The sequence below is a fragment of the Brassica oleracea genome, chromosome C4 (assembly GCF_000695525.1).
Source record: "Brassica oleracea var. oleracea cultivar TO1000 chromosome C4, BOL, whole genome shotgun sequence".
Lineage (NCBI taxonomy): Eukaryota > Viridiplantae > Streptophyta > Magnoliopsida > Brassicales > Brassicaceae > Brassica > Brassica oleracea.
In genome coordinates this window covers 37,085,166-37,102,378 of record NC_027751.1, presented here as the reverse complement: position 1 = coordinate 37,102,378, position 17,213 = coordinate 37,085,166, and the positions used below count along the sequence as shown (strand labels likewise).

At 37.1% G+C, this 17,213-nt stretch overlaps 2 protein-coding genes across 2 annotated transcripts; both read left to right on the top strand.

The window, feature by feature from the left end:
• The first annotated feature begins 1,790 nt into the window (after positions 1 to 1,790).
• LOC106337775 (serine/threonine-protein kinase D6PKL1) lies at positions 1,791 to 4,020 on the top strand. The gene is made up of 2 exons (XM_013776898.1): positions 1,791 to 2,590; positions 3,042 to 4,020. The coding sequence occupies exons 1-2, from the start codon at positions 1,950 to 1,952 to the stop codon at positions 3,898 to 3,900; spliced, it is 1,500 nt and encodes a 499-aa protein (XP_013632352.1). The 5' UTR covers positions 1,791 to 1,949; the 3' UTR covers positions 3,901 to 4,020.
• Positions 4,021 to 7,538: 3,518 nt separating this feature from the next.
• On the top strand, positions 7,539 to 9,122 carry LOC106338801. Its single transcript, XM_013777695.1, has 3 exons — positions 7,539 to 7,622; positions 7,809 to 8,197; positions 8,384 to 9,122. The coding sequence occupies exons 1-3, from the start codon at positions 7,539 to 7,541 to the stop codon at positions 9,120 to 9,122; spliced, it is 1,212 nt and encodes a 403-aa protein (XP_013633149.1).
• The last annotated feature ends 8,091 nt before the right edge of the window (positions 9,123 to 17,213 follow it).

The following is a 17,213-nucleotide window of genomic DNA, read 5'->3' as shown; positions in this document are numbered from 1 at the left end:
TGTTTTCTAAACTTCCAATGTGGGACAAAATAAAAAAAGAGAATTGAACTTTAATTTTAATAAAGCCAAAAAGGCTCCACCAAAAATCAGGGTCGTTACACAAACCTTCCCGATTTTCAACTCTAATATTCCTATCGACTAAACATTTGATCGGTTTACCAGTGGAGGAGGTGGCCTACGAAATAAATTTAGGGGGGTGTATTCAATTTAAAATTTGAGGTGATTTGATTTTTAATGAAGTTTTAGATGATTTTAAGGAATTGCATAGAATAAAATGTTTTTTGTTAAACCACTCTAGAATATCACCTAAAACTATGGGATTTGAGTTTTAAGGGGGTGTATACAATTTAAAATTTGAGGTGATTTGATTTTTATTGAAGTTTTAGATGATTTTAAGGAATTGCAGAGAATAAAATGATTTTTGTTAAACCACTCTAGAATATCACCTAAAACTATGGGATTTGAGTTTTAAGGGGGTGTATACAATTTAAAATTTGAGGTGATTTGATTTTTATTGAAGTTTTAGATGATTTTAAGGAATTGCAGAGAATAAAATGATTTTTGTTAAACCACTCTAGAATATCACCTAAAACTATGGGATTTGAGTTTTAATTTTTTTAACTAAGAAACTCCACCCAAACACTCTAAAATCACTTGAAAACTTTAAAATTCTACAACTTAAAATATTTTTAATAACAGTGGATTTCAGAGTACTTTATAAAATGTCAAGTTCAATAACACTGAAATTTAAATGAGTTTTTAAAATTCATGTTTCAATAACAGTGAATTTGTCATTTTAACGCAAATCATCTAAAATTCTCGGTTGAATAGACCCTCCCCCCTTATAATTGATTAAGTCATAAACAAACGACAACTAGCAAATCATCTAAAATTCTCGGTTGAATAGACCCTCCCCCCTTATAATTGATTAAGTCATAAACAAACGACAACTAACCAATCATAAACCAAGAGGAAACAAGCAACGATAAACCGAAATCTATATTTCTTCATTTAATATATATGAATGTTTTTCTTTTCTTTTGGTAAAAAAATATATATGAGTGTTTGTAATTCTTTTGTAATTCCTTCAGTTATATGAATGTTCATTTCCAGCCAGTATATATCCTTTGTAATCACAAAGTCAATAACCATGCCATGGAACCGAACAACACTAAGAAACAAGACCAATTAGATCATTAAAATAAACCTATCCAATTATACAGTTTGAAATATAATAACATAGTTTTGCTATGATATCAGGTAAAATTTAAATATATAAAATAAATTAACATGATATATTATTTTGATTGGTTTAATATCCATCTACAATATACAATATGAATGATCAACAAATAAACAAACAATTAAAGATCAATGATAAATGTTATTATTACAATTTAAACAAACATCAACGTTTTGATGCGGATCAAAATCTAGCAATTATCATAGTGTAACCATAAAAACTGAGATGGTACACATGACCCACGATTCAAAAGAGAATTTAATCAGTACACATAACAAACAAACAAGCATATAACTACAACTATGCAATTGTTTATTTTATTTTATATAATCTTCCCCGTGACACATGATACGAGCATTATCCACTAATTGTTTCATTCGGGTTAACAGCAATACTAATCGTTAACCACATTAATGTATTACTACTATTAACAATAACAAAACATCACTGTTTTACTCTCATCTCAACACACAGTTTACCAAACCACTGTTTCAAAATTTGAAAATCCCCTTCATAAATAAATTAAATACATTTTTTTCATCAACAATCTCAATGTCGTCTCTTTCTCTCTCTCTCTCTCTTTGACCACCTCGAGTCACATCACAGAACCTTGACCATCAACAACGCAGCACAAACCCCATAGATTCTTTACAAGTAAACACTCTTTCTTCTCCATTTCTCATTTTATCGTTCTTCTTCTCTAGTCATGAGCAGACAAACTCCAAATCTCGAGTCTTCACATGATTCTTCTTCCAATGCTGACTCGAGTCAAGTGTCTGGATCCGAGAGCTTCAAACCCAGCAGCAGTAATGGCTCCCAAGACGTAAGGCTCAACAACAGTGTCAGCTTAAGTTTCTGTAGCAGCAACAGTGTTAGCAGCGAAGCTAATCTCGAAAAGTCTCAATCTTTCGATACGAATGAAGCTGCTTTCAAAAGGGTCTTCTCTCCGTCGAAGCCGCATAAAGGGAACGATCTCCGATGGGACGCGATTCAGAGCGTGAAATGCAGCAAAAACGAGGATCTGGGTTTAGGGCATTTCAGGCTGTTGAAGAAGCTGGGATGCGGAGATATCGGGAGCGTGTACTTAGCTGAGCTCAGAGAGATGGGATGTTTCTTCGCCATGAAAGTGATGGATAAAGGAATGTTGGTGGGGAGGAAGAAACTGGTTAGGGCTCAGACCGAAAGAGAGATTCTCGGTTTGCTGGATCATCCTTTCTTGCCGACGCTTTACTCCCATTTCGAGACTGAGAAGTTTTCTTGTCTTCTCATGGAGTTTTGTAGCGGCGGAGATCTTCATATTCTCCGGCAAAAACAGCCCGGAAAACATTTCTCCGAGCAAGCCGCCAGGTTACTTTTTGCTTTTTGATCTCTTCAGTTTCATGTTTTTTGGGTTTTGTCTGAAAACATAGTGGATCTACTGTTTTATCTAATCAACGGTCATGATTCTGGGTTTTGTCTGAAAGTGAAGTCAAATTGGTTTTTGTTTGTTCAGTGTGTAGCTGTAAGAATCTGAATCCATTGAACTCTGTTTTGTCTTTTTCTTGACAATGTTTTGGGTTTGGCTAATAGTGAAATCAAATCTGAAACCTTTTCACATTCTAATGGATCGTCTGTTTTTGTCTGAAAGTGAAGTCAACTTGGTTTGTTTGTTAAGAATCTGAATCCATTGAACTCTGTTTTGTCTTTTTCTTGGCTAATAGTGAAATCAAATTGATTTTGATTGTTTCTGTTTTCGCTCTTTTAAGAATTTGAAACCTTTTTCACATTCTAATGGATCCTCTGTTTCTCGAATCTGCAGGTTTTATGCTTCTGAAGTGCTTCTTGCGCTGGAGTATCTTCACATGATGGGTGTAGTGTACAGAGATTTGAAACCAGAGAATGTAATGGTGAGAGAAGACGGTCACATCATGCTTTCGGATTTTGATCTCTCCTTGCAGAGTTTCGCGAGTCCTACACTGATTCAATCCACCTCACAGCCTTCTTGTGACATTGCTTCGTACTGTGTCCAACCTTCTTGCATAGTAGATCCGTCCTGCAGATTACCAATAGCATGTATCCAACCATCGTGCTTCAAGCCTCGTTTCCTCAACGGTAAACCAAGAAAGGCCAACAAAACCGAGAAAGGTGGTTCAGATTCACTCCCAATGCTGATAGCTGAGCCAACGGATGCTCGGTCTATGTCCTTCGTGGGGACTCACGAGTATTTAGCACCTGAGATCATTAGAGGAGATGGTCATGGAAGTTCTGTTGATTGGTGGACTTTTGGTGTATTCCTCTACGAGTTGTTAACCGGGAAAACGCCGTTTAAAGGTAACGGTAACCGCGAAACGCTATTCAACGTTGTTGGACAGCCGCTGAAGTTCCCAGAAGGGTCTATAAGCTTTGCAGCTAAAGATTTGATTCGAGGTTTGCTTGCTAAAGATCCTAAGAAGAGGCTAGGTTTCAAGAAAGGTGCTACAGAGATTAAGCAACATCCTTTCTTTAACAATGTGAACTGGGCTCTTATCAGAAGCACAAACCCGCCAGAGATACCGAAACCTATCGATCTTTCGATACTAAACGAGACCCTCAAGTCATCAGTTCAACAACAACAAGAAAAGCATTCACAACAATCAGATTCTTCATCAGGTCCTTATTTAGAGTTTGAGTTCTTCTGATGAAAAATGTATGGGTCCATGTATTCATCTTCTCCATGAATTTTTCTTTCTTTTTGCTTTTAGCTTTTGTTTCGGTTTTTAGCCTCTGTATTAAGCAACAGTTTTGCGTTTGCGGTTAGATTATGGTTTGATTAGTTGAATTGATCATTATCGATTTATATGTTTATAAAGGTTCAAACATTGAAGAAAACACAAGGAGTTGGGAAGTGGTTTAGGAAAAATCATAATCTTTCGAGTCTTTTGTTGCAGGAAATTTTCTTTTATTTTTGGTGGTCCAATCGATAAAAGTGAAATTTAAAAAGATGCAAACTTTTATCATATAAATAAAAGTATATCTTATAGGTTTTGGTTTGGTTAGTTGAACTGATCATATTCATTTTTTTTTTTTGTAGCTTTTTCTAAATGTTTTTATCTATATGTTAGTCCCCACATCAAGTTTATAGCTTTTGTTTTCTTTCATGTTTTGGCTTTTAAAGCTTTCTTATAAAGACAAAACAAAAACCTTTTTGCATGAAATATTCGACTTTTTGTAACAGTTATTCTCTGCATATGCTAAAAAAAATTTCCCAGAGAATGTAAATTTTCTGAAAAGAAAACTGAAATGAGACAACACATAGTAAAAGAATGACATGTACCATCTTTTATGCCAAGGTCGCTAATGGTGAAAGAGAAGCATTTACTTTAAGATTGGCACAGTTCATATATAATTGAGTTCAAATCAGAACCCTTCAATACAATTAAAACATGAAACCCTTTTTATTACATCCATTGGGTTTCTTTAAAATATTACAAAGGTGTAATTACTATATTAATGGTTAATGACTAATTATTTTGTGAGATTTTGATATTTGAAATCATTAAACAGTAAACTCTACGTAACACATGTTTTCTGTCCAATTAAAATCATGTAAGTTTATTATTTACTTCCTAAATATATGCATCATTATATTTTTGGTTGAAACCAAAACAACAGCAACAATTTCAACAGAATCCAAGCGTATCTCGATTTAAACTTTTGTGCATAATATTATATTTTCAAGCTAATATACTCCCACCATACGAAATCAAGTAAATATATGATTATTAATTTAGAGCTATGAACGAACATATATATTTGCAATGCTTTCATGGTACATATACTTTTCTATATACTTATATTTGTTTCATAATATAAGTAGTTTTAGAAGTAAAGCCAATACAAAAAAAGTAGTTTTAGAAGTAAAATATAAATAGTTTTAACATTTCAATGTAATTTTTTTTTATCTTTACTAGGTATTGTGTGACCAGTTAAATTATGTAAGTTTTTTAATAATTCGTTGAACTTCGTACTAAATGATATTTTTTTTCAAAAATAACATTTTTAATACCAAATATTTTTTGGTAATATTACTTATATTTATATTATTAAAATATAAGCACTATCTCGAAATTTTCATTGATGTGAAATGTTATTTTACGAAAAATGATATTGAATTTAGTTTAAAGTTGTTATATATCACTAAGAATAATCCTGTCATATTAAAATTGTTACAATAAATAAATATTAAATATTAAACATTAAATTTTCAAATTTTATAAGATATAGTAGAAAAAAAAATCTTAGGGTGAAGGATTAAAAAAATCCTTAATAAGTAATTGTGAACATATTAAAAATCTTTAAAAGCCTAAAATTAAACAAGAGTTTGAATATTTGTAGGTCTACAAATTTAGCTACATTAGCATTTGGTTCCATTTACACATGTCTAAAATGTGGTAGTAAGACCATTTGCATCTTCACTCCATATTTTAGTCCAAAATGAGGTTTTTTTGTTGTAAATATGACTCAAAACTTGAAGTCAAACACAAAACTAATCCATTTTTTTTTTGAAATTTTGATTTGCTTCTTTCATCCCCAAAGTTCAGATTATTCACGAAAATGCCATCATTTTTTTTTCCGAAAATGCATATTTTACTCTATCACCCTCATCTTTTTCAAGTATTCACAATATTGTCATTGTCATCAATACACCAACCACCATGAACAACCAATTTGAAGCTCTTAATGCACCTAAAAATCGATTTACACTCTTTCTTTCTCAATTCTTATGAACGAAAAACAACATTTATTTACTTTCTCTCCATATTCATCCAAAAAACCCCCAAGATTTTGATTCTAAATTTTTTATGGTTCATAGAGCCATTGAAGGTTATGATTCTCGGTGGGTTACTTTCGTTTGAGCTTCTGTGTGCTTGGAGAAGACTTCTGTATGCTAAGGAATTTATCTCACTAATTTAAGGTATGAAATCGAGTTTTTATCCAGATCTGTTAGCCTAGAAGACTTACCCGGAAGTCTTCTGGCTGTAGAAGACTTACCCGGAAGTCTTATGGCTGTAGAATTCTTACATGGAAGTCTTCTCGTCAATGCAGATGTTAGTTTTGCAATTCACTTTTAAATGTGTTTATTTTAGATGATTTATACTGAAGTCGTCCATTTTTGTTTCTTTTAAAAAAATCTCGAGGAACCCTGAGACGGCTTCCATGTAAGTCGTCTAGGATAAACATGTTAGTTTTGCATTTGACCGGAATGTGTTAGAAATTTGACTTCTTCTGGTCTAATAGAAAACCAAAAAAATAATATTTTATTATAACTAGACGACGTCCAAGTAAGTCATTTCAGGTTAGTTTTGCAATTAGAAAATAAAACTTAAATATTTAATTTATTCTAGACGACTTTCAAGTAAGTCGTCCGGTCGACGACTTACACGAAAGTCGTCCCAGATTTTATTCCGAGATTCAGGTCAAACCTTGCTTATCTTGGAAGATTTCCGTATAAGTCGTCGACCGGACGACTTTCAAGTAAGTTATCTAGAAAATAAGTCTTATGTTTCAATTGCAAATCTAACCTGAAACGACTTACATGGAAGTCGTCTAGTTATAATAAAATAATGATTTTATGGGTAAGTTGTCCACAACTGGACGACTTATGTGTAAGTCGTCCAGAAAAAGTCAAATTTCTGACACAATCCGGTCAAATGCAAAACTAACCTGTTTATCATAGACGACTTACATGGAAGTCGTGTCTGGTTTTTTCGAATTTTTTTTAAAACAAAAGTATGTCAATATTTACAAAAGAAGACTTCCAAAGAAGTCTGCTGTAGAGACGACTTCTCTGGAAGTCGTCCTTTGTAAAATTTTAATTGCAAAACGACCTAAATGGACGACTTCTACGGAATTCTACCAGAAGATCTCCGTGGATGTCGTCTACATCAATGTTTAATAAACTTGCAATTTCTCTAAAACTATAAAGATTTTTTTACATTTTTTTGTTAATTCATGTTTATTAATCAATATTTGGCCTACTGAATGAAATTTATATCTTAATTGGTGATATTTATGAGGTTACCAACATTCATGTTAATTAAAGTTTGTAGCTAATGTGCTTTTAACTCATACATGTTCTATGTTTGCTAATGTGTTTTATTTTGAATTTTTGCAGATGGATCGTCAGTTACATGCAGTGTATGGAGAATGGTTGTTGAAAGATGGATGTTGGAATTTTGTGGTTGATAAGTTCAAAGGAGCGAGACTGTTCTTTTTAAGTGAAAGTTCGACACATGCTGAACTTGTTGCAATGGCTCAAGAAGATTATAACCTGGACATGAACACCGATTCTGTGGAGTTAGCCTACTCATTACCAGAAGCAATGATGCAACGGATGGCTCCAGACACCCCTCCCATTCATGTTACAAGTGATAGACAAGTTCAGAACTTGCTCGAGATAACTAAAATGCATGAAGTATGTATTTGTGTATCAAGCCTTAGCAAGATGAGAACGGTTCCAGAGGAAGGGGAAGAAGATGATGAAGGGAATGAAGCTGATGAAGGGGATGATGATATGGCTGAAGATGAAAATCATGATGGGGAGGAGGATAATGGGGAGGAGGATGATGCGGAGGAGGATGCTGATATCCCTGATGTTGCTAAAGCGGTTGATGATATTGAGGATTACAGTGAGTATGGAAAGGTTAAAGATGAGGAGGAGGAAGAAGATGATGAGATGGCTTTTGAAGATTTCAAAGGGACATATGGTAGTGAAGGAGGAAGATGGAATGCTAGCAAGATCTATGTCAACCAGAGTTTTGCTAGTAAGGATGCACTAGTTTCAACGATGCGGTTGACAGCGGTGAGGCGTAAGTTCTCCTTCAGAATATACAAGTCAACGAAAACTCTACTTGTGGCAACATGTCGTGTTAATGGTTGTGGATGGAAGATAAGAGCGAGTGTGAAACATGAGAAAAACACATTTTGGGTAACCAAGTATGTGGAAACGCATAGATGTTCTGTGGGAGACATAATCGTTCAGCGGAAACACTGTACTCCGTAGTATATTGGTAGGCTTTTCATAGATCGTGTTGGAATCATTAATGGGTTGAATCCGCAACATATCAAAGATGCAATGAAAAACATGTTTGGCATGACACTTGATTACACCACTTCATACAGAGCATTTTTATATGCGCAAGAATTGGTGAGAGGATCAGCGGAATATGGGTATGAACAACTGCTTTCATATTTGAAGCAAATCAAAGCAGCAAATCCGGGTTCAGTTACTGGTTTAGAACTTGATTCTCTGAATAGATTTAAGTATATGTTTCTCTCCTTTGGAGCTTCTATCCGAGGTTTTCAGTATCGGAGAAGGGTTAGTGTGGTGGATGGGACTCACCTAAGTGGAAAGTATGAAGGTGTTATGTTAGTTGCTGCCGCGCAAGATGGTAATTTTCAGATATTTCCATTGGCTTTTGGGATTGTAGATGGTGAAAATGATGAATCTTGGGAATGGTTTTTCACAAAATTGGCGAGTTGTGTATCTGATGAGTATCCTATGGTGATAGTCTCCGACCGGCACACGTCCATTAAGAGTGCGTGTGATAAGGTATTTCCTTGGGCTACCCGAGGAATATGTTATTATCACCTTCAACATAACATTGTCCAAAAGTATAAAGAGAAGCATCTCTTGTACTTGGTGAAAGGTGTTGGTTATGCTTATACACTTTACGATTTTGACCGGTACATGGATGGGATAAGGAGTGCGAAACCGGAACTTGCAACGTCTTTGGAGAATGCCGACATGACCCTATGGTCAAGGGTTCATTGTCAGGGAGATCGGTACAACATAAAAACGAGCAACATCGCTAAATTTATTAATTTCGCACTGAAGCGAGCTAGAGGATTTTCGATTTAATTGCTGTTGGAGTTCATAAGAGACAAGTTATCAAGGTGGTTTTGGAAAAGGAGAGAAGATTCTTTGAGTCTCACAACTCAACATAGTCGGGGGGTTGAATACTTTATTAACCTTGCTCGTCTTAAGCTCCCATGTTCTCATCATTGTCTTCGTTCTCTTTTGAATGGCATCCAGGAGTCTCCTTAAATATTTCCAACGCCATCTTCTCCCTTATAGCCTTCGCATTCTTATTACAAAACTCTGGAGGAAATGACATCCCAAGAGCATGACATTCGATGTACTTCAGAGTGAACACGCCACAATCACCAGCTCGGCACTGAGGTACTCCAACCGTAACTCTCTCATATGTGCATGGCTCCAGTGTGTGTTGGACACGTTGTTTATCAGAGCCAGCGCACCCAACAAACATAAAGGACCATTGTGACAAAAGGCTCCATTACCACATCGAGATCTTCACGGCTAATATGTGATATAATGCTGTCCCAGACGACTATGTGCTTCTTAGGGATCGAGATCCATATAGCAATCCAATGCTCATTCTTGAAGTTCATTGGCGCATAAATATCATCCACATCCAACCCCCTAACCTTCATATATTGGAAAAATATTGGTACTATGCATGCATGATAATTCCACGTCTTCTTCCTAAACCGTTGAGATCGCCCTTGTCGCTCTTAAATTCTGGGTACTTGTGGGACCACTGCCGAGAAAATACATGATTAAGAAAGCACATTCTCTCGCTCCTGAAATGTTGTGGATTATCTTGGTACCGTTACCTCACAAAATTAATAAAAGCATCCATATGCTGCATATAAAACAATACAAGTCAGAGAGTCTTATCAGAAGACTTATGAGACGACTTAGCCGTAAGTCGTCTGTTAAGTCTTCTAGAGAAGACATAAAAAAAAACTTACTGCTAAGTAAATAGCAGAAGACTTACCCCATCGTTACACCATGCTAATGGGGTTCAGAGGATGTGATAAAACCGACTTGGACATCTACGTGGTTTTTTTGTCCAGAGGTGTTTTATAATAACTGCAAACACAAATTATAGATAAGCAATCATTTTTTGTAGACTAAAGGAAGCTATTATAGGACATTCTCTCACTTACGAATCAAGTTTCACCCAGTCAGTGAGCACCTTCGACATCTTCTTGTCAATGGGTGCAAAAGGATCATAGCCTTGGCCAACCCTTTTGTTTGGAATGATCAGTTTGGCAGTGTTGTTTAACTTAAAAGGAGATGGTTGTGAGGCAGCAAGTTTCCTTTCTCGCTCACTCTTTCCATGGACATATTCCATAGCCTTAGCATTCTTTGTCTGCCTTTTAGCTTCCCCCTGCTGTACATCTGAAATAGTGGATGCTCCTTTGTCCAATACAAGAACGCTAGGCTCACCACTCTGTTCTGGAGGTTTCACTTCGGGCTCCTTTGCTATCACAAGACTCAGCTCTTTCGAGGAACTAGGTTCTTGGGCGTCATTTTGTCCTGCTTTCGCTCCATTCACACTTTCACTCTGCAATTTTGATGTACAAGATAGGTTTATAAAATATTAATCAAAGATCCAATTCACACATCAAATAATAACCAAAGATCCAATTCACACATGTTCTAACATACAATGGTTCATCCAAGCACACACAACAAGAGAAGCACATCAGTCCTTGTTCCTAACACTTTGCCTAGTGATTCTCTCCTCTGTGATTTTGGGAGAGGTTTTGGTACTAACCCCGGGTTCGTGGCCACGTTTAGGCGGACTTGAACCTGTGATTTGAAGATCATTAGATGCAGTCCCTTTTTTGGTGATTCTCACCTTCTTCTCCACAGCTTCCATCCTATCCCCCAGCAACTTGATCTCCTTAAGAAACATCCCAAACCCATCCCTCATGGCACCAGCTATGTCCCTGAAGCTTTTTTCAATTTTCTCTTTTGTCATCCCACCAACAGTCGTAGAAGCCTCTGAACGAGCCTCTGAACGAACCTCTCTGTAGGAGGCCCTTTACTAGCCTTTGCACGTGCCTCAGTGGACTTCTCTTTACTAGCTTTCTTTCGAGGTCTTCCACTTTCTTCCTTCACACCACTCTCTGTCTCCGCTGTACTCACTTCCTTCTTCACACTCGGCTTAGTACATGTGACTTTCCAGCAATCCATGGTCCACTTCCATCTAGGTTTCGCATTAAACATGACTTTGATTATGTTCTCCGGGGCCGAGTCCTCTGCATCAAAGTCCCATCGCGGAAACATTTCACCAAAGTCCTTCTGAACAAAGTTAATCATGCTAGTCTGCAGTAAATAAAAGATATCAACTTAGATATTTGACGGATTAGCAATTACTGAAGTATTCCAGAAAAGACTTCACAGAAAACTTTAAATTAAGTCGTCTGGAAAATCTTCCAGAAAATACTTCGCAGAAGATAAATAATTAAGTCGCCTAGACGACATAATTTAAAGTCTTATGTGAAGTCTTTTTTGGAAGACTTTCGAGACGACTTATTTTAAAGTCTTTTGTGAAGTTTTAGGGAGTGAAGTTTAAATACATGTCTGCTGATGGCCTCTTTAAAAGATCTGCGTCTTTTGCCACCCTTGTAAGCCAGCAACACCGGAGACTGTCTATTTGGTATGGAATTCCCATAACTAGCACCAAATTCTGGCAGAGCATAGTATGCCACACCTGGAGAAGTTAAATAAACCCATCAACAGTGTATGAATGTGATTCCAAATCTTTTCTCTTCAGAGACTCCATCAGGACCTTAAACGCCACTCTCCCCCATGGATAATTCTCAAAATTTTCTAAATCCGTCACTAGCCTTGCAAGACTAGCTCTTGTAGCGTTGAGTACTTTCTCCCTTCAATGAATCCAGTGAAGATGGCAAGGTATCCGAGCCGCATGCGATCATCCAGAGACCACTCTTCGCATCTCCCAAATACTGCTATTATCTGTTCAGTAGTTGGCCCAACATCGACATCAACACCCAACATCTCCAAGAAAGCAACCATCTCCTTTGTAACTTCACACCTTGGATTTTCCAGGTCTTCGGTTTAATCGCAGTTCAGACCAGTGAGGTATTCAAACTCTAACAGTGAAAACCTCACTGGTTGTGGAACAACGAGACTCCACAGCTCATACTTCTTCTTGATGTCAAGGTGGAAACCGAGCATATAATGAACCAGCCTTGAAGCCCAACCAAAATTCAGTTCCTTGAACTTGATGAACACTCCCAGCTTTGACTCCTTCAGCTCATCATATTCGCTAGAATGTAGAGCTTGCCTAAGAGCATCAAACAACTTCGAGTCATCAGTATGATACGAAATGCTCTTGCCTGCAGGGGGCTCTTCCCCTAATGTATGTATCCTCAGCAGGAGTTCTAGTAAATCCATTTTCCGGCCTGTAAAACAATCAAAAACAAGCATCTCAAACACATAACAAACGCACTATTCTAAATACAAATACTGGAAGACTTGCATGTAAATTTTAGTGAGAAGACTACTCAGACGACTTCCAGAAAATCTTCTACGAAGTCCTACACCCTGGAATATTTCGAGGAAGTCTTCCAGAGTGTAAAACTTCGTAGAAGACTTCCTTGAAGTCATCTGAGTTATCTTTCAGTATTACACTACAACAATCGTCTTCTACAGATCTCAAAATCTTGTTAAGCATGCAGATCTGAATAAATAGAAAAACTGTTTCTTTAAAAGATGGATGACTTACAGTCGGAGAAGATATGGTCTCCTACGACACCAGCGGTTACATATCTCCAAAAATTGACGGGAAAAGAAGAATCAAGACTACAATTTTTAGGGTTTTACGGCGGCTAAACGCCTTAAGACAAGAGAAATAACTTACCCGCGGCGGAGTTCAACGAGATGCGGTTCAGATCTGAAAAAGAAAGCGGATGGTCAGTTTGAACTACTAAAATACTCTACGGCATGAAGGAGAAACAAGATTCGTCGTAAGAGGAGAGATTACCGGCGGTGAGAACGGCGGAATACGAGAGATTACCGGCGGTGAGAAAGACGGAATACGAGAGATTACCGGCGGTGAGAAATCAGAGTGTCACCTTCGTAATCTCCCTTGGAGAGAAACGTCGCTAGGGTTTCGAAAAGTTGTGAAAAAGTGAAAAAATAGTATTTAAATGTCCGGTAAATGATCCGGTTAGGTTTAAAAGTACATTGGTAAAATTAAAGGTTCGGTCTGGTATGGACGACTTTCCTGTAAGTCGCCTAGTTTAAATTATTCACCAGACGACTTACATGGAAGTCGTCTAGACCCTAAACACAACCCCTAAACTAAATTAACTAACTAAACACTTCATAAAATCAAATTAAACTTAAAAAGTGTTTACTATACACAGAAAAAATCACATGTATGTGAAAATTTAATTTTTCAAAAAAATATTTAAGCTTTCCAAAATCTAACCTTAAGAATACATACAACACTACAACATATGTTGCCAAACCCTAGACCAAATAATATCATGGTTCACTACTTTCACTCATCTATGTTGAAAACAATTCAGTTTTATTATATCTTAATTTATCACTTAAAACTGTTTATAATTAAATTATTTTAATTTTTCATTTATCAAAATATTTTTTACAAAATTTATAAATTATTTTTAAGATCAACTATACCAGACGACTTCCATAGACGTCGTCTAGACGACGTACAACATCTCAGAAGACCCAGAAGACTTAGCGGGGCTATATTCGTAAAAATGAGTTCTGTTTTTTTCTTTGGTCACAAGGGGTTGGCTGTAATTTCACAAGGCTTTTGGGTTACTTTTGCATTTGATTCAAGTTTGGGTATACTTATGCAATCAAAATCAAGTTTTGAGTCCTATTTGGCAAGTCCCCCCAAAATGAAGTGGGGATGTATAAGAATGTCAAACAGGTTGATCCGTCCCGTCCCATTCCGTACCGCTGCGGGCTCGTCTTCTCGCGGGTCATGGCAGGCTGCGGTTACCAAAAGGTCGGCCCGATACTGCCCTGCATAAGTGCACAGTCCCTTACAAGTCGTCCCACGGGCTGGATGGCAAATGAGTGTATCATGACACTTCTATACGCTGCAGGCTGCTCCAGTGCTCCAGGACACTTCAAGCTGATCCAGTAGTCCAGTACACACCTAAATGCACATAATGAAGATACATTCAAGCATATACTATTCAAGCTCAACAAAATTTGTTATATATTGTTCTTATTCTTGAAGTTATTGAAGTCTATTTTTTCTATCACAACTACATTAGTCCTGTCTTAACTTCGCATTTCACAATTCCAAACAACAATTAAAGCTCAAGCAAACCGAGACAGAGGCAATTGAAACTAAACATCAAACAAAACTGATAAATGAAGAGTTTTATACTAACAATATCAGATTAAACAAAGAGAAGACATGCAATTTACATTGAGTAATGAACCGGCACTAAGACAAACAGGCATGTAATAAGTTCAAGCTAATAATCAAGTAATAAAAGTTCACTTCATAGACAAAACATCATACTTAGCAGTTAACAGCATCAAACAACAAACGAAAAGCTGAGAACCATGAAGAAGGGACAAATCGCTACACTACTCAAGACATGACAATAAGACATAACAGTCTAGTAATTGAGTTAACATCAAACAGAACATGACAAAAAGAGACACAACAGTCTATTTAGATCATCTATAATTATCTTATGAACAATCACTCTTCAGAGACAAAACATGACAAAGTAAGCTAAGCGCTTTCAGCTATGTTTCATAGTCAGACTTACAATGCTTTCAGCTATGTTTCGTATCTTCCTTTACTCCTTGTTCACCTTCAAAAACACAAAAAAAAAAACACAGAGACTGAACATAAGTAATTTCACTTCAAGAAACTATCAATATCAGATTACAAGCTTAACAAGACATTCTAATTGACATCACCAAAGATACAAAATGAGTTTCATACCTACTCGGTGCAGAAAAGGAGAACCTCCAGTGGCGGATCTAAGAAGAATAGAAGCTCTGGTTCTGGAGCTAAGAAGACTAGCAGCTCCGGTGGTGGATCGAAGATGAGGAGATCCAGAAGAAGAAGACAACACACCTGAAATAAGGAGTTAGAGACTTAGAGGGTTAGACTCGACAAAATATAAATCCACAACAAATCATGTTTGAACTTTCTTTACCTGTGACATGCATGCAGTCACTGTCGCTAAAGAACCCATCGCCGGAGCTGGATCTTCGTCTTCGGTGGAGAGTGAGTTTGCGGTCTCCGGTGGCTTAAAGAAGCTCCACTCATGGAGATAAAAACACATGGGAGTCCGGAAGTATCATCGACCTTCAACTCACGGGTCACCGAATCTTCATTTGTCGTCGTCGCCTTCTTTCCTCTCTCTCTCTCGTTGTTTCAGGTTGCGCAGAAAAGGAGTGGAGCTGTGGAGGCTAGGGTTGCGGGACATCCAAATCCCGCAGTTAACATGACGCCCATCCCGTTTTGGCCCGCCCCGCCACAAGACCTGCCCACGAGGCCCGCTAATCTGCGGGATTCCAAATCCTCGGCCCAGTACCGCCCCGCCCCAAGCCTTAACTGGCCTGGCCCGCGGTCCAGTCCCTTCTTTGACATCTCTGGGGATGTAGATGCCTTCGCAATATTTCTTTTGTTATCATTGGAAATGTTAGATATATCATATTGACTATATACTATTTTATGATATATTTTGTAATAACAAGTCAGCAAATTTTATATAATAAATGTTATGTGGTGTTAATCTAATTCATATTTTTTTTTACAGATACACATGTTTTTTTGAATATGTTTATTTTGTATAATTGATCAAATAAAATTATTTATCACATCAAACACTTAAATCATACCTAAATAGACAAATTTTCATTTCCTTAAAATCATAAAACTTAATAAATCAATAACAACATTTTGAAATATGTCCAGTAAAACATATTATGATACTGCATTTAGGTATGGGTTAAAATGGCTTTTTACAAAATTTTATAAACTCGCGTTTTGGCAAATGTTAAAATTATCTAATAAAGTAATTCATTAAATATATAAAATTGGGTGTAATTTATCTCTTTCAGTATTGAATTTTCATGAAATAAAATCTCGCATTTTGGCATGAATTTTTGTTTTCAATTATTGATCTCAGGTCACAGATTAGAACTATAAATAATATCAGGCAACCACTTAAATTCCAACGCAACTTTCAATTCACTCCGGGAGTCAACACTTTGCTGAAATTTCACTATGAAAGACTTAGAGGTTTTTGTGAAGTCTGTGGTATGATCACGCATGATTCCGGACGTTGTGTCATCCAGAATGGCGGCCCTGAGGAAGGTCTTGATGATGAGAATGATGAGGGTGATGATGAACAAGGTCCGGGTGATCAGCCGCATGGTAATGTTGGTGTTCCCATTGAGGAGATCAATAATGCTGATAACATCCAAGGAGTGGATGACAATGTTCCTGAGGCACCAGACGGTGTTAATGATGGTCAGGATCATATGAATGAAGCAGAAGATGGTGATGAGAAATCTGATGCTTCTTCTTATACTGATGATGAGGAGTTCTGGAACCCCTCGGGTAAAACCTCTCTGTTCTCGGAGGGATTTGAAATGGAGGAGATGTTTTCGATCACACCATTCGCTGATAGACGTGATGGACGAGAATCTCTCAAGAGGAAAGCTTGGATGGCTAATGCAGAGAACAACAAGATGATGCTGTCAAAGAAGATTACTCATATTGGAGAAACAAGCAAGGCTGGGGATGCTAAGAGGAAGAAGAAAGATTCAGTGCTTGGAGCTACAGAGGACGCTGAAGAAAAGATTCAAGAGGGAGACGGAGACAACACTTTGAGAGGCGCGGTGGGCCCTGAACCACCACTGCCCCCATGAAAGTAACCTGTTGGAACTGTCGAGGTTTAGGCAGTGACTCGACAGTTCGACGCCTTAAGGAGATCAATAGAAAGTATCTCCCGGACATCATTTGCCTGTCTGAAACCAAACAACAAGATGATCATATCAGAGATGTGGGTGCTCAGCTTGGTTTTCTTCATTCTGTCTCAGTTCCTCCACGAGGTCTTAGTGGTGGTTTAGTTATCTATTGGCATCAGCATG

Coding starts and splice junctions, on each gene's coding strand:
- LOC106338801 (XM_013777695.1), top strand. CDS start 7,539: ATGAACACCGATTCTGTGGAGTTAGCCTACTCATTACCAGAAGCAATG. Junction 7,623..7,808: donor CAGACACCCCTCCCATTCAT/GTTACAAGTGAT, acceptor GATGGGGAGGAG/GATAATGGGGAGGAGGATGA. Junction 8,198..8,383: donor AACACATTTTGGGTAACCAA/GTATGTGGAAAC, acceptor CACTTCATACAG/AGCATTTTTATATGCGCAAG.
- LOC106337775 (XM_013776898.1), top strand. CDS start 1,950: ATGAGCAGACAAACTCCAAATCTCGAGTCTTCACATGATTCTTCTTCC. Junction 2,591..3,041: donor TTCTCCGAGCAAGCCGCCAG/GTTACTTTTTGC, acceptor TCGAATCTGCAG/GTTTTATGCTTCTGAAGTGC.